Source organism: Lithobates pipiens, unplaced genomic scaffold, assembly GCF_037356315.1.
Source record: "Lithobates pipiens isolate NorthernLeopardFrog02 unplaced genomic scaffold, aLitPip1_a1.2 Scaffold_3, whole genome shotgun sequence".
NCBI classification, from domain to species: Eukaryota; Metazoa; Chordata; class Amphibia; order Anura; family Ranidae; genus Lithobates; species Lithobates pipiens.
The window spans coordinates 259,907,162-259,930,955 of NW_027507790.1; the positions used below are offsets into that span (position 1 = coordinate 259,907,162).

General features: G+C 42.6%; 1 protein-coding gene across 2 annotated transcripts in view; it reads right to left on the minus strand.

Annotated features, from left to right (window-relative positions):
- Window positions 1-23,794, minus strand: part of PIK3C3 (phosphatidylinositol 3-kinase catalytic subunit type 3) — a 352,843-nt gene that overhangs the window by 68,014 nt on the left and 261,035 nt on the right. For both annotated transcript variants that reach the window (XM_077463088.1, XM_077463087.1), the window contains one exon: window positions 6,817-6,907. In XM_077463088.1, coding sequence (XP_077319214.1) covers window positions 6,817-6,907 — 91 coding nt within the window. The remainder of the gene's footprint in view (window positions 1-6,816; window positions 6,908-23,794) is intronic.

Here is a 23,794-nt window from a genome sequence, read left to right on the forward strand (position 1 = left end):
TTGCTGGGCTGTGCAGATAAACTTTAGAAGCGTCAGGCAAAATGTCAAGTGGAACCGAAACCCATCGATTTAACCGTTTCCCAAAACAGTTACATGCAAGGCATGCCGTGAATGAGAACGGTCACAGTTGCTTGTGCTTTCAACCCGAACTGGGCGCAGCACCATGGCAAATGCAGATCAGAGAGGTCAACATGGCAGTTTCCCTTGCTGTAAAGGCTGCTTCACATTGTTAGAGCGCAGCCCCTGGTGGGCGGTAGAATGACAGCAGTGATATTTCATTAAGTCCAGTAATATCCTTTTCTCCAAACTCACATCAATCAGAGGTGGGGAAGGCAAACTGGGGACTTTAAACCACTTTCCTACTGGGCACTCCTCGCCCCCTTCCTGCCCGGGCCAATTTTGAGCTTTCAGCACTGTTACAATTTGAATGACAATTGCGTGGACACGCTACACTGTAACCATGTGAAATTGTTATCATTTTCTTCACACAAATAGAGCTTTCTTTTTTTGGTATTCAATAACGTCTGTTTTTTTTTGATTTTTTACAAAAAAAAGACAGAAAATTATGAAATAAAAAAAAGTTTTTCTTATGCCCCGTACACACGAGCGGATTTTCCGTCAGAAAAATCTTGGATGCTTTTATTCGACGGAATTCCACTCAAGCTTGGCTTACATACACATGGTCACACAAAAGTTCTCTGAACTTTCAACCGTCAAGAACGCAGTAGCGTACAACACTACGACAGTGGTGTAGTGGTTAGCACTCTCACCTAGCAGTAAGAAGGGTTACTGGTTCAAATCCCAACCAGGACACTACCTGCTTGGAGTTTGCACGTTCTCCCTGTGCCTGCGTGGGTTTCCTCCGGGTACTCCGGTTTCCTCCCACACTCCAAAGACATGCGGGTAGGCTAATTGGATTCGGTCCAAAATTGGCCCTAGAATATGAATGGGGACCTTGGATTGTGGGCTCCTTGAGGGTAGGGACTGATGTGAGTGTGCAATGTACAGGGATAGGGACAATTGTAGACACTCAGGTTGAACTGGATGGACTGGTGTCTTTATTCAACCTTACTAACTATGTAACGATGAGCCGAGAAAATGAAGTTCAATGCTTCCGAGCATGCGTAGGAATTTTGCGCGTCGGAATTGCTACAGACAATCGGAATTTCCAATCGAAACTTTTTCCGACCAAAAAATTGAGAACCTGCTCTCAATCTTTTGCTGGTGGGAATTCAGCCAGCAAAAGTCCGATGGAGCGCGCACACGATTGCATTTTCCGACCAAAAGCTCTCAACGGTCTTTTGATGGCCGAATTTTCGATTGTGTGTATGGGGCATTAGTTTATGTCAGCAAATTTTCAAAATAAGTAATTTTTCTCCTTTGCTGATGTGCGCTGATGAGGCGGCACTTATGGGCACTGATTAGGTAGCACTGACAAGGAGGCACTAACATGCCGCACTTATAAGCGCTGATGGGTGGCACTAATGGAAATTGATGGGCAGCAATGATGGGCGGCACTGACTGGCGTCACTAATGGCCACTTATTGATGGCACTTGTTGGCACCGATTGCTGGCACTGGTGGCGTGGTATTGTAATCAGGGCACTGATGATCACTGCCCCGATTACATGTCTTGATGTCCCCTGGGAGGAGATGCTGCTGATCAGCTCTCCTCGCCACACACTCTGTCAGTGTGAGGTGATGAGAGACAATTACCGGTATCTCTGTGTTTACATGTGACTGGCTGTGATTGGACACAGGCGATCACATGGTTAAACAGCTGCGCCCGCGGCTCTTTACAGAGATCGGGGTTGCACCGTGTCCTAGCATATGACCTCATCCCAGATCGAGAGCTGCACTGCCCCTCCATCATTTGACGATGGGCAGGCAGCAAGAGGTTAAATGTGCCACAAAAGGAACACCATAAATTTAAAATCCACAACCTTATTAAAACATCATTAAAAAAAATCTGATCTTCTGCAACAAGTACGTGTTTGCAGTTCCAAGTTGGCATGATGGATCGCTTTGTTTTGCAATGATCCCGCTTCCTCAGGATCCCCACCCTTACTTTAAAGCTGAAATCAAGCTTTTCATACACTTTACATTTAGTTAGTTTGGGCTAGCTTGGCCTAAATTAACATGTGAGGCCGCTGGGCATGCAGTATAAACTGTGTGTAGCCGAGGCCACATACAACATTCTGGGTTTGAGTCGGGAACTTCATGTCTCATACCCTCATACCCAGTAGAGTCTATCACAGCGGCGCTCAGCCATTCAGAGAAAGCGAGGTAGTCCAGCAATAAATACAATGCTTCCTCTGATTGGCTGAGTTAGAGGTTGTGACATCATCATGGTGCCTCTCTGACTCAGCCAACCAGAGAAAGCTTTTTATTCATTGATAGAATACATCGCTTTCTCTGAATGGCTGAGGGCCGCTGTGATAGAGTCTAGTGTGATAGACTCTACATGTTAGTGAGGGACATAGTTCATTTGTGCCAGCTTGGCCTAAACTAATTATGTAAAGTGTGTGAAAAGCTGGAGTTCAGCTTTAAAGGAGAAGTACAGCCAAAGCTCATTTGTGGATCACAGGAGTGCAGTTTGTTCTGTCATGTCACAGAGGCGGTCCAGGATCGTGACCACATGGTCAGGATCGACCCGGATCCCTGGACCGGCATCTGGCTAAGCCTTGCTCTGTAAATATCCCACAATATTCCAAATTTAAGGGGCATCAAATATGTCTCCCATGCTTTTAAATTCTTCAATAGTAAATATTTTTTCCTTGAATTGGACCTCACTTGCCCATACACTGCCACAAGGTCTACAGAAAATGGTTCCCCTGCAGGTTTATGCACATTATGACAGATTTACCTTTAAAGCAGATCCCTCCAGCGGCACGCTGTCTCCGCTGACAGATTCAATCTCCCACCCCCCCCCCCCCCCCCCGGTCTTTCTTTCTGGGTTGGCACACTCTGGCCGTTTGAATGGCCGGGCCACGGTGACATCATTCCCACGCACTGGAGTCCCGATCACAGCACATCGCTCTGAATGGACGGCACACTCAAATGTGCCGTCTATACAAAGCACAGTGCGCATGCATCTGTGACGTCACCGGCTGCTACGAATGTGAATCTTTTAAACGGTGCACGTTTAGGAGATATTCTCTGTACCTACAGGTAAACTTTATTATAGGCTTGCTTGTAGGTACAAATGAAAAAGTGGACTTTAACCACCTCCTGTCCGCGCTATAGCCGAAAGACGGCTGCAGCGCAGCCCCAGCAGGGCGCGCATGGCACGCTCTGTGATTAGCGAGTCTATGAGACTTGGCTGATTACAGATCGGAGCAAGGGGTCGATCCAGACCCCTTACCACGTGATCAGCTGTCTGCCAATGACAGCTGATCATGTGACATAAACAGACACATTAATCAGCTTTTTTTTAATCCTCACGCTGGTAACGCGAGGAGAAAAAAAAAAAAAGAAGGTCACCGGCGACTGTGAGAGGGATATCAGTCCCGATCGTGGAGAGCCTCAGCAGAGGCTTCTGTGCCCACAGTACCACCCATCAGTGTCCACATTGTCACTTATCAGTGCCCACAGTGCCACCTATGAATGTCACCAATTAGTGCCTCATCACCAGTGCTGCCTATCAATACTACCTAACAGTGCTCATCAGTGCCACCCATCAGTGCTCATCAGTGCCACCCATCAGTGCTCATCAGTGCCACCCATCAGTGTCACCTTATCTGTGCCCATCGGTGTCGCCTTATCTGTGCCCAATGCCCATCAGTGTCGCCTTATCGGTGCCCATCAGTGTCGCCTTATCGGTGCCCATCAGTGTCGCCTTATCGGTGCCCATCAGTGTCGCCTTATCGGTGCCCATCAGTGTCGCCTTATCGGTGCCCATCAGTGTCGCCTTATCTGTGCCCATCAGTGTCGCCTTATGTGTGCCCATCAGTGTCGCCTTATCTGTGCCCATCAGTGTCGCCTTATCTGTGCCCATCAGTGAAGCCCATTAGTGCAGCCTCATCAGTGAATATCAATGAAGGAGAAAAACTACCCGTTTGCAAAATTTTATAACAAACTATGAAACATGTTGTTTCCTTTTTTTCAATAATTTCTGTCTTTTTTTGTTTGTTTAGCAAAAAATAAAAACCCAAGTGGTGATTAAATACCACCAAAAGAAAGCTCTATTTGTGGGAAAAAAAATTATAAAAATGCCATTTGAGTACAGTGTTGCACGACCGCGCAATTGTCATTTAAAGTGCGACACCGCTGAAAGCTGAAAAATGGTCTGGGGAGGACGGGGGTTTAAGTGCCCAGTAAGCAAATGGTTAATACCGCTTTAACAATGAACTACAATGCACGGCAGCACATGCGTTATGTGCACAATAATGCGTGCTGTGTGGCATGAATGAGCCCTTAGCCTTAAACTGAAATAGAAGGACAGTAAGGCACAAGCACTGTGCAGCACTACTAAGAAGGAAGTAGAACGTGAGTATGTAATGAGAAAATAAGGCTGCTCCCAAGTAAATATATAATTATAAACTATACAGTTAATTACTGCCATTTAATTATTAAAACTTGCTGATGTGAAATGTCCCGCAAGTTGATCTTATTCACACGTTCATTTAAAAACAATAAAGGGAGTATAGTTCTCCTTTAATCCCAGAGCCTGTCTCCTCTAACCTCCCTTACCCGGCAGCTCTTTACAATGCAGACAGCATGGAGCAGTTGGTGTTCTTGATTACCGCATTTTATTCACAGCTATGTAAAGTGTCTAGCCTGACTTCTAATAATCTGTTTACCCAAATGAACAGCTTCTATTCTGGCCCCAGTATTAATAGAGTCATGAACTTCCTTTTGAAGCATAGATTAAACGGCGAGCTGGAAGAAGCAGACTGCATATTAAGCGCCAGGCCCTGAGCAATGGAACACAGCGACTAGAAAATAATAGAATGTAAAGAGGCCCCTACATAACACAGCCGGGGATTTGTTGTGTATATTCAGTCATTTAGGTCAGAATGATAATGATAGCGCACGACAGAATGTGAGTCTTCATTTAAAAATAGAAAAAATAAATAAATAATGCAAACAAAAAGATATTCGATTTGTTGTTTTTTAGCTGTAACCTGAACCGGATTTGGTTCAATGCTATGGCACAGAAACATGGCTGTGCTATGGGATCACCACAACCTCCCATTGTAGATGACCTGTAAATAGAAGAGGGAAAAAGGAAGTGCTAAAATTCGCACACTGTAGCCTACCCCTTACTGTATATCATCGATATACCTGAACTATTGACTTGATTTTTCACTGAAAGTGTTCACCTCTTCTATGTACAGTGACCCACAACAAAAATGACAGGTACCGTTCAAAGCTCCACCAGGTCTTCCTGCATGACAAATCACTAGGAGTACCAACAAGGACAGAACTTGTCCCAGCTCAAAACATCTAGAAGAAAAAGGAAGTCCTAAAAATCGTACATTACAGACAAATCCTGTGAAGAGGTGTATAACAGCCTCAGCCTCTAACCAAGCCACACCCCCAACACATTTCACTCTCTCCCAGGGTGGAGTAAAATGAGTTGGAGGTTTGGACTGGTTGGAGCCTGCGGTGAGGCTGTTCTACACCTCCTTAGGTCTCAAGTACACTGCTGATGCTAAACGGACGTTTAGGAGCAGTTGGGCATTTTTTTCAACTGCTCCTATACTCTCCTCTATGTTATCTTATCAGTACATGTACACAAGGTCGTTTATAGTCTTTTCTAGGCAGTTGGGTTTAGAGGCCTTTTTTGGAAAGCAAAAAAATGAGTCCAGACGTTGAGTTTAGAGGCATTTCAAACGCCAAACGCTTCTAAACATGGCTAAACACAGTAACTTGCAATTAGCCGCGTTTTGTTTTCAGGTGTGCTTCATTTTTGGCAATTTTGAAAAAAATATATAAATGAATAAAACATTTTTTTTTTTCAAACACTTCTAAATGCAAACGCGGCAAATTGCAGCTAAACACGGCAAAACTGACATTTTAAACGTGGGTTACTATCTGTCAAGTTAAAACGTTCAGGAGATGTTGTAAAAACGTCCCGTGCACAAGCCTTACATGGTTTTGCTGTAATGTGCGACTTTTAAGACTTATTTTCCCTACTAGTGGTTTAGAGCTGGGACGAGTTCTATCCTTGTCAGCACTAATAGTGGTTTATCATGCAAGAGGACCTGGAGGAGCTTTGAGTGGCACATGTAATTTTTTTGTGGGTCACTGTACACAGAAAAGGTTAAAAAGTCAGCCTTGAACCCATTCACTTGAACAACACCAAGTCACTGGTTCAGGTATATCGATGATATACAGGAGGGGTAGGATAAGAACATCAGAAATATAAACTTTAAGTGAACATATACATTCAGGGGACAAATACATCAAGATTATTAGAAAAAGAGGCAATGACTAACAAATCACCCCTTTGGACAACCTTTTTGTGTGATTTGGATTTTGGAGTCTACAGGAAACTACTTTTTCACTCCTACCACCCACTGGGGGTTATTCGAACACCTCAACATTGGGCTGAGATGGTAACAACAAACACAGAACCCAACGATAAAGAACCAGATATCTCAGGGGTGCTTTGAAAGTTTGTAGTTGCTCAGACCAGGCTTTGGTCAAATTATCCACAAGGTTAAGCAAAAGCTTAGAACCACTGAACAGAGGGGAGAAGCAAAACACAGCGAGTATTATAGTCACCCCATATGTATTTAACAAACAGATGGCATCCTTCATTTTGCCTAGAGTTAAACTTTAAGCCTGAATTGGTTTTACTGCCTCCTACCTTTTTCACCGTCTTGTCCGGCTCTAGTGCAATATCCGGGATGTTGGCATCCACCATCAGTGAGAAAAGATTAAGAATCAAGTTGGAATACCTGAAAAACACAAAAGGTAAAAACTTTATTTAAAGCCTCTCACATGTGTAAACATCTAGAAACAAAATAAGAAAACAATAACAAGGTACAGGCAGAACTTTCCACAGGACGTAGAAAGAAGACACTGCAGGAATTGGTGGCAGAGGAGAGACAATATCACCCTATGTGGAGTCTTTTGTTTCATATACTTTCTGGGACTGTTTCCTAATAACAACCCCTGATCAGCTTTGAAGCTTCCGATGTATACTATCCAAGGCTACTGGAGTGAAACGTCCAGAACTTCGTTCTCAGTGGATCACAGAACCAGTCAAGCGCTTTGTGCCCCCTGAGTAAGGGGGGGGGGGGGCGTGGAGGTCACTGGCTTTCCGGTAAGCCTCCTTTTTGTTGTGATGGGTATCACGCTGCCGGACACCCTGTTGTGAGCTGCTCCATACTGTGGTGTGAACCCAGCCTCAAGCTCCAAAACGCTAGAGAAGAAAAAAAAATCTATTATTCGCTATACAGTTTGGTTCACATCTCCACTACAAGTCACCTGAAGCTCAAAAAAGTTCTGGAGCTTTTCTTGTAGTTGGAATTGGGTAGATTGGTGCATTTTTTATGTGTTTTTTGTTCCACAGAAATGCATGGAGAATATCAATTTTAAAGTTTTGAGTGTTTTAGTGTGTTTTGTCTTATGTTTTTGAGTGTTTTTCTGCTCAAATGCAATAATTAAATGAAAATAAAGAATAAATAAAAAATGAATAATAAAAATAGAATAATAAAAAAAAAACCTTGCCCCAACCCTTAACCCTAATATTACTCCTAACCCTTAACCCATCACAAAAATGTAAAAAAAATAAAAATAAAAAAAGAAGAATAAATAACAATAAATAAAATCAGATGAAAAGTCTGAAAAACATAGCAACAAATGATGAAAGAGATATTTTTCTCTATTGGCTAATTAAAAAAAAAGCTCAAAAATGCTTTAAAAATGCTATACCCTTTTAGTGGAACAGCACCAAGTCACTACTTCGGGTATATCGATGGTAACAACAAACACAGAACCCAACGATAAAGAACCAGATATCTCAGGGGTGCTTTGAAAGTTTGTAGTTGCCCAGACCAGGCTTTGGTCAAATTATCCACAAGGTTAAGCAAAAGCTTAATAAAAAATGCTGTACACAAATGCTCAAAAACATGCAAACGCCTGAAAAAAACCTCCAAGACATTCAGGTGTGAATGCAGCCTAGGTATAGGTGCAGGCAATAGTTTAGTGCTCCATCAGAGGGAACAAAGGACGACTCCATCCAGGAGTCAGGGTAGGAGCTGCACGACACTAAATATGTGTATGAGAGTTTGATTACTGTCTGGAAAAAACAGAAAAGGGCCCTATAGCCAGAGAAGTGCTGCTGCAAAAGAAAGCTAGGAGGCTGAAATTGTATTTGTTGTGGCAGAGGAATGTGAAAAAACCCTTGCATGGGTACGTTTTTGTGTGCAAACAGAACTTGCTTTTTAAAATAAAGCGAGTAAGGGAGCCCTTAAAAGAAGAATCTTATCTTAAAGCTCAACTGTAACCAAGAACCGTGTAAACATTGTGTGCCGTTCCAGTGACTCACAATAATTAAAGGTGCCAAAGTGGAAAGAGCCTGTCTCAGCTATATGTACACACATAGGAAGAGGAAGATGAAACACCACACTCTAAAGAAACAAAGAGAACCCCCTAGGGGTGGAACCTTGACGGCACTACCACATGAACAAGCTGAATGCTGTCTCCTTCATCAGGGGTTCTCACAAGAAATATAACATCTATAGATAGTTTCCTATAAAAACCCCTGATGAAGGAGACAGCATTCATCTCTGAAACTCGTTATCTTTTCTTTGCATTTCTTGCATTTCCTCATCAGAAACCTTTTCACCACACTCTAAAGCAACATCCCAAGTATAGAAAAAAATGAAAGCGGCTTCAGTTAGACTCCTCCCAGGCCGTTTCCCAACACGTTTTATCCCGCCCGAGGGCTTAGTCTTATGTCTAAGCCATATGGGGGTTGAAATGTGTCAAGGGGGTGTGGTCTGGGAGAAGTTAGGCTGAAGCCGCTTCCAACTCTTCCTATACTTGGGATGTTGCTTGGGAGCATGGAATTTCATCTTCTTCCTAAAGTTCTACTGTTTGAAGGTAAAGCGGTATTAAACCTAAAAACATAAAAGTGCTATATTGCAGCTTACCAATTCATAAATGTTTTGACTGCATTAGTTTCCTTTTTTCCCCCTTATTTTCACCTGGTGATCTGGTCAGTAAGTCAGAGCAAGCTGTCCAGCCAAAGCTGCAGTTAGAAGGCTGAGACAAACCATTTACCAATTACAGTGGTGCTTACAATGGACAGCTTTATTTAATTTGTGTAAAAAGCCTTAATTCCAAAAAGAAAAAGATAAAAATCAGTTGCTGTAACTGCTTAAAAAGTGTTAGCTGGAATCCATATACCGTAAAATAACATCTATACAGGAATATTCCCAAAATGGTTATTCAGGTATTCCAATTAATCCGATCACATTGATGTGCGGTGATAGGAGTGCATAGCAACATATTTTTTCCCTTTTTTCCTTTATTTGGGTCCCAGCAGGCCTCCCTCGAAGCTATTTTAGCTCTGACACTACGAGTATAAATCAGACAGGTCTAGTAAAACTCTAGAATTGTATACCTTTCCTGTTTCCACGGCAACCGAAAACTTCCGAGGATTTCAACAATCTTTACCTAATCTCTCTCATTACAGAACTGTTTAAGGAACCGCGTCTGGAGACAAAACTGTCGCTCAACACTTTTCTCTTTAATGGCAGGTAATCAAGAATCGGGATTGGTAAGTGACAGCAAAGGAAGATTGCTTCTTCCTTAGTTATTCACTTAAAATAACCAAGAAAAAGAAAAAGCCTTCTATTGCTCATATTTTTACATCTTCTAAACCAGGGGTCTCCCAACTTTTCAGTATGAGGACCGCATTGCATATTTTACAAATATTCGCGAGACGGGGGAAAAAAAGAAATAAATACATTTTACAAATTAACTTTTGTTCTGAATATGATTCAGAACAACATGGAAGAACTTCAGTTAATCAAATCAAAGAAATTCTAGATAAAGTTGAGCCAGCAGAACCTTACATGACTGTCCCCTATCAGAGTTCCCCCCTACATCAGGGTCCACCCATCACAGTCCATCCTTATATCAAGCCCTCCTCTACATCAGAGTGTACCCTTACATCAAGGACCCCATCAGAGTGTACCCTTACATCAAGGACCCCATCAGAGTGTACCCTTACATCAAGGACCCCATCAGAGTGTACCCTTACATCAAGGACCCCATAAGAGTCCACCCTTACATCAAGGACCCCATCAGAGTCCACCCTTACATCAAGGACCCCATCAAAGTCCAAAAAACATCAAGGTCACCATCAGAGTCCACCCTTACGTCAATGTCCCCATCAGGGAGCACCCTTACATCAGGGTCCACATCAGAGTCCACCCCTACATCAAGGTCAATATCAGCGTCCACTCTTATATCAAGGTTCACATCAGCGTCCACCTTTACATTAAGGTTCACATCAGCGTCCACCCTTATAGCAATGTTTCCATCAGAGTCAACCCTTACATCAAGGGCCCCATCAGGGAGCACCCGTACATCAGGTTCCACATCAGCATACACCCTTACATCAAGGTCCACATCTGCGTCCACCCTTACATCAAGGTTCACATCAGCGCCCACTATTACATCAAGGTACGATTTCAGCCCCATAGACATCTATTTTAAAACACAGACGTTGCATCAAAATTAGATGCAAAGCGCTTTGATGAGACCAGCGGTTTTTTTTTTAACCCTCACCTCTCCTCCTTAGTCATCCTTGCTGCCTAAAAATTCTCCTTCCAAGCACATTCCATTCACGCCTAAGTGTAGGGGATATGTTTTCTGTGCGGTTTGCCATGCGTTCGGTAACATGCAGATAGGAATACAGTCTAATTTTTAATTGCACCCCAATTGCAGTTAGCATGCCATTATGGCAACGTAAGCTTGATGCATGTTTGCAGTGCATTTCCAAAATGTGCAACGTAGCACGCGCTTTCTGTTTAGGTTGCCGTGTGTTCGGAAATGCGCCGAGGTGAATGCAGCCTAATTATTATTGACACCCAATCACGATTAACAGAGGCGTTTTGCCATGCGTTCAATATGAGCCAAAATGTACAGTGAAAAAGCATGCAAAACTCTACAACCGAAAAGGTTAATGAGCTACTATGGGGCATTTATTGCAGGAAGGACAGCCAATTCAAGTGAATGGGCTTGCCTTATGCATGACGTGTTTACATGTGTTTACATGGGGATCGGTGTTTAGTGTGGTGAAGAGAAAAGGGACGTCGCTTTGAATCCTCATTTTTCATGTGACTTGGGTCCCCTGGAGGAGAGTGTGTTTATAATATATTCCTGTGTTTCAACATCCATACATGTGGAGGTCTTCCAACCATTGGTGTACAGTCACCGCAAAGTCTGAACGACTCACGGGGCATATGCATTATTGAGTCCATACATTCTGGTAAGCCTCAGTGTTATCAGTGGTGGCTTCCTTTATCACTTTTCATGCACTATAAGTGTTTATTTGGAGGTTGAATTCCAGTTCAAGATCTTTTTCACAGACTGGACTTTTTAGTTTCTTATTGTTTTGGACTTTATTTAGTGGATTTAACTTGAATTTTTTGTAGAGTGGGCTCTAATTTTTCTCTTTACACATGTGGATAATCTTTGCACTTTATATTTGTTTTCTCACATATAATGTGTATTTATATAAGTATAAGTATAAAAGTATCATCATTTGGTATCTTTCCCATTTGCATTTAGCGCTGCACCTTTATTTAATCTTTACTATTTGCAATTGTCACTTGCGGTGCTAGCAGCTGTTCTGACAGCGCGGTATTCACCACAAATTTCTACAACGTAATATTGAGTTGGCCCACCCTTTACAGCTATAACAGCTTCAACTCTTCCAAGAAGGTTGTCCACAAGGTTTAGGAGTGTGTCTATGGGAATGTTCGACCATTCTTCCAGAAGTGCATTTATGAGGTCAGGCATTGATGTTAGACGAGAAACCCTGTCTCGCAGTCCCCGCTCCAATCCATCCCAAAGGTGTTCTATTGGGTTGAGATCAAGCCAGTCAAGTTCCTCCACCCCAAACTCAGTCATCCGTGTCTTTATGGACCTAGTTTTGTGCACTGTTCAAAATTAATTAGCAAAGGGGGGGGGGGGGGGGGGGGTTATGGTGTGGGGTTGTTTTTTATGGATTGGGCTTGGCTTCTTAGTTCCAGTAAAGGGAAGTCTTAAGGTGTCATCATACCAAGACATTTTTTGTCAATTTCATGCTCCCAACTTTGTGGGAACAGTTTGGAGATGGTCCATAAAGATGCGGATGAGGAAGTTTTGGATGTAGGATTATGGTGTGGGGTTGTTTTTCAGGTGTTGGGTTTGGCCCCTTAGTTCCAGTGAAGGGAACTTTTAAGGAGTCAGCATACCAAGATATTGTGGACAATTTCATGTTCCCAACTTTGTGGGAACAGTTTGGGGATGGCCCCTTCCTGTTCCAACATGACTGCGCACCAGTGCACAAAGCACGGTCCATAAAGACATGGATGAGCGAGTTTGGGGTGTAGGAAGTTGACTGGCCCACACAGAGTCCAGGCCTCAACCTGAAAGAACACCTTTGGGATGAATTAGAGTGGAGACCGTGAGCCAGGCCTTTCTCATGCAACATCAGTGCCTGACCTCACAAATGCTCTTCTGGAAGAATGGTCAAACATTCCCATAGGCACACTCCTAAACCTTGTGGACAGCCTCCCCAGAAGAGTTGAAGCTGTTATAGTTGCAAAGGGTGGGCCAACTCAATATTGAACCCTACGGTCTAAGACTGGAATGCCATTAAATTCATGTGTGTGTAAAGGCAGGAGTCTCAATACTTTTGACAATATAGTGTATATATAAAGTGCTGCCGCTATATAAGCACCTGTAATAAAAAAGCAGGGCTGGAGAGGCAAGTATTAGAGTAATGTCTCTTTAAACTGGTTGAGTTATTATAAAAGCTGAGGGTTTTAATGTGCACATCATTAACTAATTATTTGACTCAAGGGCACTTTTACAAGCTAGGAGTACATTTACTAGATACCAGGTTGATGAGCAAGAGGAGATCAATACTATATCACATATACGCCACCCTGGACGTCTCCCGCAGCGCCATGCCATGCTGAACTTTCCGAGGTAGTATAACCGTAACAGACCCTCTGTCAGGCGCCATCAAGGCCTGCCGAGGAAAGGTATTAATTATTAAGATAATTAAAATATGAAGTGTTATTGGATTTTATCCATTGTATCATTTGGTATATTTAAAAGGCCAGAAAGCTAATTATTTTATCACGGCTCGTGTAATTACAGCAATAAAATGAACGCGGGCCTCAATTACATGGCGAGTCTTTTTTTTTTCAGGACTTTCTGTTATAAATAACAGGGGAGCGGCTTTGCTTTCTTGCAGAAACAGCACTGTCAACAATAAAGCGCTTGTGGGAGGCTAAGCACAGGAGATCCATGAAGGTGCGGTACAGTGACAGTTTATTAAAAGGAATGCTTCATTCTCCTAAGCTGAACTGGAGGATTGTGGGAGGAAAAAAACACCCCCGAAGGTCTGCAGCTGTTTTATTATAGAACTCTTTGTGGGAAATTGGGCTGACAGGGAATGACTGTTTTCACCTCCGTTACTATCAGTTTAGTGTTCATACTTCAATGCAACACAATTCCTTAAAGCTGCTACTCAGGAAAACACAAAATTTTTCTGCTCACCATAAAATCTTTTTCTTGGAGCTCATTGAAAGACAGAGAGGTCGTTGACTCTCTGGTTATACTGCCACTACGAGTGTTGACTGGGGAAAGCCTTCCTGGCTCATTGCCCTGAATCCAACAAGAAAAAAAAGAGATAAAACGATAATTCTCCCGCTCTACAAGACTCTGGTCCTGCCGCACCTGGAGTATCCTGTCCAGTTCTGGGCACCAGTCCTCAGGAAGGATGTACTGGAAATGGAGCGAGTACAAAGAAGAGCAACTAAGCTAATAAAGGGTCTGGAGGATATTAGTTATGGGGAAAGGTTGCGAGCACTGAACTTGCTGGAGAAGAGACGCTTGAGAGAGGATATGATTTAAATTTATAAATACCGTACTGATGACCCCACAATAGGGAGAAAACTTTTTTGTGGAAGGGAGTTTAACAAGACACGTGACCACTCATTAAAATTAGAAGAAAAAAGGTTTAACCTTAAACTACGTAGAGGGTTCTTTACTGTAAGAGCAGCAAGAATGTGGAATTCCCTTCCACAGACGGTGGTCTCAGTGGGGAGAATCAATAGTTTCAAGAAACTATTAGATAAGCACCTGAACGACCACAACATACAGAGATATACAATGTAATACTGACATATAATCACACACATAGGTTGGACTTGTGTCTTTTTTCGACCTCCCCTACTATGTAACTATGTGAGCGCCACACACCAACATGTAAATTAGTCCACAGATGGGCAACAAAAATGGTGTCTGATGCTAATGCTGAAGATTCAAGAAATTCCCATGCCCCGCACACCAACATGCCCAACAGTGACTTAGGTAAAAGCAGCCTTAGCCCACCTCCATTGAGGCCACACTTGCTGATGCATTGTGCCCCACCCATAGGGTGAAATGCATTGGTGGAGTGGCTTGGTTGGAGGTGGGCTGAGGCTGCTTTTACCCACATAACTGTTGGGCTTGTTGGTGTGCGGAGCATGGGAATTTCTTCTTGTTGGATTTATTTCACTTAGCTGGGATGGGCTCTCCCCAGCTACAACTTTTTTGTGCTCACTTTAAAATCCTTTTTTTTTTTTGAGTTCTTTGAAGGACAGATAAGTCTTTCACCTTCTGGTTATACTGCCAGCAATGGTGGCTGACTGGGAAGAGCCTTCCCATCTCAGTGCCTTAAATCTGACAAGAAAAAAGTCCAGAGCTCTGCACACAAACATGCCTTACAGTCAGGAGTGGACACTGGCAAACAAAAAACCTGTAGGCCAGCCTAGGTCAACCCTCCTACTACCAACATGCCTCCATTTTGTAACAAAGCAGTATGGAGAGCATGAAAAATAGCCCAGAGATGGGCAACTAAAATGGTGCAATATCTGACTCAAATTCTGAAAGTTTAACAAGAAGAAAGTCCTAAATGTCACACACCAACAACCCCGACAGTCAGAAGTGGACCCTGGCAAACAACAAACCTGTAGGCCAGCCCAGGTTAACCTTCCTACTACCAACATGCCTCCATTTTGTAACAAAGCAGTATGGAGAGCATGAAAATTAGTCCAGAGATGGGCAACTAAAATGGTGCAATATCTGACTCAAATGCTGAAAGGTTAACGAGAAGAAAGTCCTAAATGTCACACACCAACAACCCTGACAGTCAGGAGTGGACACTGGCAAACAAAAAAAACATGAAGGACAGCCCAGGATAATCCTACTACTACTAACATGCCTCAGTTTTGCAACAAAGAAGTATGGAGAGCATAAAAATTAGTCCTAAGATGGGCAACAAAAATGGTGCAATATCGGACACTAATGTTGAAGGTTCAACAAGAAGAAAGTCCTGAGCCAACAAGCCCGACAGTCACTTCAGTAAAAGCAGCCTCAGCTAACACCCATTCAGGTCACACTTGCTTATGCATTGTGCCCCGCCCGTAGCGTGAAATGCATTGGTGGACTGGCCTGGATGGAGGTGGGCTGAGGCTACGTTTACCTAAGTAACTGTTGGGCTTCTTGGTGTGTGGCACTCAGGACTTTGTCCTTGTTGGATTTAGTGCACTTAGCTGGGATGGGCTCTCCCCAGCTACAGCTTTTTTGTGCTCACCTTAAAATCCTTTTTTGGAGTTAATTGAAGGACAGACAAGTCTTTCACCTTCTGGTTATACGGCCAGTAAGGGTGCTGACTGGGGAGAGCCTTTTCATCTCAGTGCCCTAAATCCGACAAGAAAAAAAGTCCAGAGCTCTGCACACCAACATGCCTTACAATCAGGAGTGGACACTGGCAAACAAAAAACCTCAAGGCCAGCCCAAGATAACCCTCCTACTACCAACATGCCTCAGTTTTGTAACAAAGCGGTATGGAGAACATAAAAATTAGTCCAGAGATGGGCAACAAAAATGGTGCAATATCTGACACTAATGCCGCACACCAACAAGTCCGACAGTCACTTAGGTAAAAGTAGCCTCAAGCCCACCTCCATCCAGGCAACACGCACTGTTGCATTCCGCCCCGCTCATGGGTGAAACACATTGAAGGCATGCCCTGGATGGATCTGGGCTGAGGCTGCTTTTATCTAAGCTAATGTTGGGCGCGTTGGTGTGCGGCACTAAGGACTACTTCTTGTTGGATTTAGTGCACTCAGCTGGGACAAGCTCTTTCCAGCCAGAACCCTTAGTATGAGCTACGGATGGGATCAATGGTGTTGGAGCCTGGAGAGGCACCTCCAGCTTTCAGACTTGAATGATAATGGCCTTGATTGCGATTGCCAACACCAATGCTGGGGGTTATTTTGTGACTGTTGACTCCAGTGCTGTTTTTTTTTTTATTGAAATGTGCATATGGCATGGCTGTAAAAAGCACCAAGCGATCATTTCCCATTTTAGCATTGTAAAAATATTTTTAAATATCTTACATGGCTTTTGAGGTGCTTTGTTTTGATGCTATTGGACTTAGCCTATGACAACCAAGGCAAGAGTCATCAGCACACCTGCTAGGTATTCGTACTTGCTACACAATGACATCAGCGCTAGCTCCGCCCTACACATTACATCATAAATACACCAGCAAAACCAGATGAGAAGACGTCCTTTATAACGGATGTGTATGGCCGAGCAAGCACTGACGTCATTGCACATGCTTGTTGGAGTGCCGCTTGTGTGGTTCTCACTTTTGCTTTTTGCAGTGGCTTGTGAGTACCAAGTATGGTAATAAAGAGTCATATTTTTATATATTACACCAGGGTGTCTCCAAACTTTCTAAACAAAAGGCCAGTTTATTCTCCTTCAGACTTTAGGGGGGCCTGACTGCGTCCATTGGGAATGGACATTTCCCCATTGTTGGTATCATTGGGAGGAACTGTAGGTGTCAGTGAGAGAAACAGAGCCCCATTGTTGATGTCAATTGGCAGAATAGTGTCTCGTATCAGTGGGAGGAATAGTGTCTCAAGGGCCAGATAAAGGCAAGCAAAGGCCCACATCTGGCCCCCGGCCACAGTTTGGAGGCTACTGTACTACACTATGGTGAGCTCCTTTGTTCTTTTCCCTTATGCTGTTTATTATACTTTGGTGACTTTGCTAAGAACAGGGCTCTCCAGACACCTACCAATGGATATGGCAATTCCTTGAGAGCAGTCAGATCTTCGATTTAGAGGTCTCCAAGCTTATAGTGTGCTCTTTCTGGTGGTGGAATACTGGAGCTGTCTTGGATGTTCTGTATTTTTTTCTTTTGCACATTAGGTCATGGATTTTTATGGTCTTTGCATGGACTTTTCTAATTGGTCAGCACATTGGTCACATTTATATTCACCGGTTTGGTTATAGTTACTAGATATTGACTTTCACCACTTCAGCGCAACAAAAAAACAAGACTTTGGTTTTGCTTATTATCTTCTATTCAGATCATTTTTGAGTGCTGCTGTTTTATTCATTTATTTAAATTATTTAACATGACTTTATTTTCTTTGTGCACTAAGCGCAACGGTTTTTTATTTTATTATTACATCTGTCGTGTTTTCTTTTTTTGCTAATTTTTTTACTTTAACAAGATTGTGAATGTGTTTTTTACTTCTAAAAAAGGAATTTTAATTCCGTCTTTACATAAGTATCATGTGATTCCATCTAAAGCAAGATTCAGCCTGGGAGAGAGGCGGCTAGCAGTAGGAGCCAACTGGGGCTCTACAGCTTCACTTCACAAGATTACAGGAGGAGGAAACATGGGGATGCCGACACATTTTCCAACCAAAGGAAAACATGGCTGCCAAAGTTCTGCTTTCTTGGTCACCACCAGGCCCTCAGGTCTGGTAAGTACCAGACCTGAGGGCCTGATAGTGACCAAGAAAGCAGAACGTTGGCAGCCATGTTTTCCTTTGGTTACCCATCAGATGGGTTGAAATTGTGTATGGAGAGGGTGCTTGCACTAAAGTAGGATATACATGGGATATAGAATAAAGATCCTGAATTATTATTTTATTTTTCTTCTAGCATTCTGCTTTAACACACTGGGCCAGCATGAAAGTAAATTGCTCTTGACCCTCAACAAACTTTTTTTTTCTATCCAGGCCTCCATGTAATGTTAATATATACGAAAAAAAAGTAATCTGATTGAAGGTTAATCTCACCATTGTTAGATGAGGGATGGGTGGGGAGTCACCGGTCTGAAAATTAATAAAGCATGGCTGGGGAGGTACCAATCCATAACCAGTGACAGTTATAGACAAAGCGTTATTATATCTGCACTGCTGAAGACAAAGCGCCTTCCCTGCTCCATTGCCCCATATCAGTATTGGTAGAAATAGATGGCTCTCATTACCCATCATTCATGCTTCATTACATAGTAATTAGGAATAATTGCAGCTCAATCTCCTTCATGTGTATTCATATATGCATGAACATTATAGCTGCTCTATGAATAAACTATGGGGAAACAGCTGAAATATTAGGTGACAATTAGTGAAAACGATCATGCGAATGTGTGACAAACATTAAAAAGGTACAGTGCCTTGCGAAAGTATTCGGCCCCCTTGAAATTTTCAACCTTTTGCCACATTTCAGGCTTCAAACATAAAGATATAAAATTTTATTTTTTTGTGAAGTATCACCAACAAGTGGGACACAATTGTGAAGTGGAACGAAATCTATTGGATTTTTGAAACTTTTTTAACTAAAAAAATGAAAAGTGGGGCGTGCAAAATGATTCGGCCCCCTTGCGTTAGTACTTTGTAGAGCCACCTTTTGCTGCGATTACAGCTGCAAGTCGCTTGGGGTATGTCTCTATCAGTTTTGCACATCGAGAGACTGAAATTCTTGCCCATTCTTCCTTGCAAAACAGCTCGAGCTCAGTGAGGTTGGATGGAGAGCGTTTGTGAACAGCAGTTTTCAGCTCTTTCCACAGATTCTCGATTGGATTCAGGTCTGGACTTTGACTTGGCCATTCTAACACCTGGATACGTTTATTTGTGAACCATTCCTTTGTAGATTTTGCTGTATGTTTGGGATCATTGTCTTGTTGGAAGATAAATCTCTGTCCCAGTTTCAGGTCTTTTGCAGACTCCAACAGGTTTTCATCCAGAATGGTCCTGTATTTGGCTGCATCCATCTTCCCCTCAATTTTAACCATCTTCCCTGTCCCTGCTGAAGAAAAGCAGGCCCAAACCATGATGCTGCCACCACCATGTTTGACAGTGGGGATGGTGTGGTGAGGGTGATGAGCTGTGTTGCTTTTACGCCAAACATATCGTTTTGCATTGTGGCAAAAAGTTGGATTTTGGTTTCATCTGACCAGAGCACCTTCTTCCACATGTTTGGTGTGTCTCCCAGGTGGCTTGTGGCAAACTTTAGACAAGACTTTTTATAGATATCTTTGAGAAATGGCTTTCTTCTTGCCACTCTTCCATAAAGGCCAGATTTGTGCAGTGTACGACTAATTGTTGTCCTATGGACAGACTCTCCCACCTCAGCTGTAGTTCTCTGCAGTTCATCCAGAGTGATCATGGGCCTCTTGGCTGCATCTCTGATCAGTCTTCTCCTTGTCTGAGCTGAACATTTAGAGGGACGCCAGGTCTTGGTAGATTTGCAGTGGTCTGATACTCCTTCCATTTCAAAATGATCGCTTGCACAGTGCTGCTTGGGATGTTTAAAGCTTGGGAAATCTTTTTGTATCCAAATCCGGCTTTAAACTTCTCCACAACAGTATTACGGACCTGCCTGGTGTGTTCCTTGGTCTTCATGATACTCTCTGCGCTTTCAACAGAACCCTGAGACTATCACAGAGCAGGTGCATTTATACAGAGACTTGATTACACACAGGTGGATTCTATTTATCACCATCAGTCATTTAGGACAACATTGGATCATTCAGAGATCCTCGCTGAACTTCTGGAGTGAGTTTGCTGCACTGAAAGTAAAGGGGCCGAATAATTTTGCACGCACCACTTTTCAGTTTTTTATTTGCTAAAAAAGTTTAAAATATCCAATAGATTTCGTTCCACTTCACAATTGTGTCCCACTTGTTGGTGATTCTTCACAAAAAATTAAAATTTTATATCTTTATGTTTGAAGCCTGAAATGTGGCAAAAGGTTGAAAAGTTCAAGGGGGCCGAATACTTTCGCAAGGCACTGTACATGATGGTCCAGGCTCAGAATGAATAAGAGTACAGTCTACCTTACACCGGCTTCCGTTTTAATCCAGCCATTGCTGTACTGCTCACAGTCACCCCACTCCCTTCCCTTGGTAGTCTTTGGATCCCATCTGCTTACCTTCTAAAAATGCTAACCGCTTTGCTGTCTTCCTATTACACCCTGTAACACTCATATTCTCTGTCAGTCTGATGAATGTCAGCTTTCCAATAACCCTAGAAAGGAATGTAGGCGACTACTTTTAGAAACTCCTCTATCCGTTTCCGTCCCGTCTAGCAACGTCAAGCCACTGGAAGAGGGTATACAGTTACATCTTATTGATGTATGTGTGCCTTACAGAACTAATGTCCCATGATCCCCCAGGAACGTGGGAAGGATAGGAGAAGGGCAGCATTTGCATAGGCTGCCCCTTCAGAATTAGTGGTGGTATTTAGGTGGGGAAAGAACCAGGGTGATCTTCAAACCAGATCTAACTCCTAGGGGTAGGGTTGCCACTTCATCCCTTTAAACCTGAACACATATAAATTACACAGGTTCTGAGGCTAATTAAATGCAGATAAGGCAACAAGTGAGTTTAATTACCCCCTTAATCCTTAAGCCACAGAACCTGTGTAATTAATATGTGTTCGGGTTTAAAGGGATGAGGTGCCAACTCTACCCAAGGACTTTAGGTGGCAGTCAAGTAAGGACTTTAGCACTGCCTGGAAAGAACTTCTAGGGCAGTGATTCTCAACTAGGGTTCCTCCACAGGTTGCTAGGGGTTCCTTCAGCATTGGGCAATTCCTGCCTCTCAGATAAGTTCCCACTAACACCATTGATCTTTTTAGCTATCTGTAAGGAGGTAATTCTTCCCAATGACCACAAGTGTAAGGACCATTCTTCCCACTGTCCATCACACTAATGTATCATGAGTTGTAGATTTCTCATTTTTAGCAGGGGTTCCATGAGCCCGGAGAACTATGTCAAGAGTTCCTCTGTGTTGAAAAGGCTGAGAAAGGCTGTTCTGGGGGCCCAAGAGCCAGTTGCAGAATGAGTTGACTGCCTAGGCTTCATTCACACTTGTACGATTCCAAAGTCACATGACTTTGGGGTGCAACTTTGGATGGATGTGCCTTGTTGTCCCTCTGCAAATTCAGGCTCACTGTTACACCACTGTTGCAAAACACTCAGGTACGACTTTTATGCAACATTTGAGGGTTAACATTAGGGCTGCAATTAACGATTATTTTCATAATTGATTAGTTGGCCGATTATTGTTTTGATTAATTGGATAATAACCTTAAAAAAAGTGTGGTGTATAATTTAGTTAATATGTAAAGTTTAAAAGTGATTGTAAACCCTTACAAACCACTTTGACCTTCAGGTTAGCCTAGATTAAGGCTTACCTGTAGGTCCAAGAAATATCTCCCAAACCTATACGGTTTAGGAGATATTTGCCCGAAGATAGGCACCGCTGTCTACGGCGCGCAGGCGCACAGAGCGTGGCATCCTCGATAACGAAGATGCCGCGCAATGCCGCACGTCTCGGCTCCCGTGCGAATGCGCGGGAGTGACGTAATCGCGGCTTCGCCAAATGACAGCGGCGGAGCTGCGAGACCCACCGAGAAGATGGATGTGGCGCACTACAGGGGACAGCGGTGACTTCGCTGGCTCCTGTGTCAGGTAAGTGACACATAATGGCTACTATGCGATGCATAGTAGTCCATTATACTTTGCCGGGAATGAAAGAGGAAGTAAACTCATCAGGGTTTACTTCCTCTTAAATAAAGGCAATTATTCTTAAATATCTCTATGCAATGGTAAATATAAATAACAAGCTATATGGTTAGGGAGCAAAACCTCTAATCCACTCTGAGAATAACAGACAGAAGACATATACTGTATACACTATTGGAGTTTGAATCTGGTAAATATCATAAGACTCAGAGATCAAATTTTTTATTTAAAGAAAAAAAATATGAAAGACTGTTTTGCCGCTTTTCAGACACAACTGTAAAATATTATATGCTGGCCATGCAAAAACAATGTCTTTCTTCATAAAAATTTTTTTCCTTTTAAGAACGTTTGTTAATTTTCTAATCGTTAGTGGGGTCAAAGTGACGTTCTCTTCGACCAGAGTGAAGAGAAAATTGGAAGCAGCAGAACAAAAAACGTCTTGTTTTATACAGCACAGACACAATGTTATTTAACAGACGGGATGGCATGTTTATACTATAGTGGCTTAACAACCACTTTATGGGTTCCATTTACACTCGTGTGACTTATATGACAAATCACACCCCATGTTTTCCAATGATAACCATTCATATATGTGCAATGCACTACTTTGGTCTGACTTTCATGCAACTTGAGGGCCACAGACTTCAATGTTAACTACGGCCGAAACAACGAATCAATTATGAAAATAGTAAAACCACATACACTGTCTGAAAATTCCTTTGAACAAGAAGTTTTTTGTTCTGCTGCTTCCAATTTTCTCTTCACTCTGGTCGAAGAGAACGTCACTTTGACCCCACTAACGATTAGAAAATTAACAAACATTCTTAAAAGGAATTTTTTTTTTATGAAGAAAGACATTGTTTTTGCATGGCCAGCATATAATATTTTAAGCCACAGACAAGACTGCAAATGACTGACAAGGCTAAATGCAAGACTGCAATGGAAGGCTGCAAATGACTGAGAAGGCTGCAATGCAAGGCTGCAAATGACACTGACAAGGCTGCGTAGATGGGCATTTAAATGCAAGTTATTTGTATAAATGACAATGGTCCCAAAATAGTGTCAAAAGCATCCCATGTGTCCGCCATGTCGCAGTCCCAATAAAAAATTGCAGATCGCCACCATAAAAAAAAAAAAAAAATGAAATGCCATAAAACTATCCCCTATTTTGTAGATGCTATAACTTTTGTGCAAATCAATCAATATATGCTTATTGCGATTTTTTTTTTACCAAAAATATGTAGAAGAATACATATTGGCCTAAACTAAGGAAGATAGTTTTTTAAAAATATTTTTGAGGGGAAATTTGTTATAGCAAAAAGTAAAACACAATGCGTCAACAATGCGGATGTCAATATTGTTTGGGTGTAACGTCGCACGACCGTGCAATTGGCAGTTAAAGCGACACAGTGCTCGAATTGCAAAAAGGCCTCTGGTCAGGAAGGTGGTAAAATCTTCCGGGGCTAAAGCGGTTAAAATACCAACATTGGGCACCATGCCCCACTACTTCCTTGATGCCACCTTAGCTGTATTGTAGGCTTTTTTTGTGTTTATTTTAAATTACATTTTACAGATGTCTTCAGGCAGCCTCCTCTTCTTCACCTCTTTTCCAAGCTAGGTGGTTCTAACTGATGCAGAGATCAATGCTGATGTTAGAATATCAGTAAGGCGCTCTATAAATACAAGGTATGGTTGTACCTTGGCATTAGCCCACATTTATACTG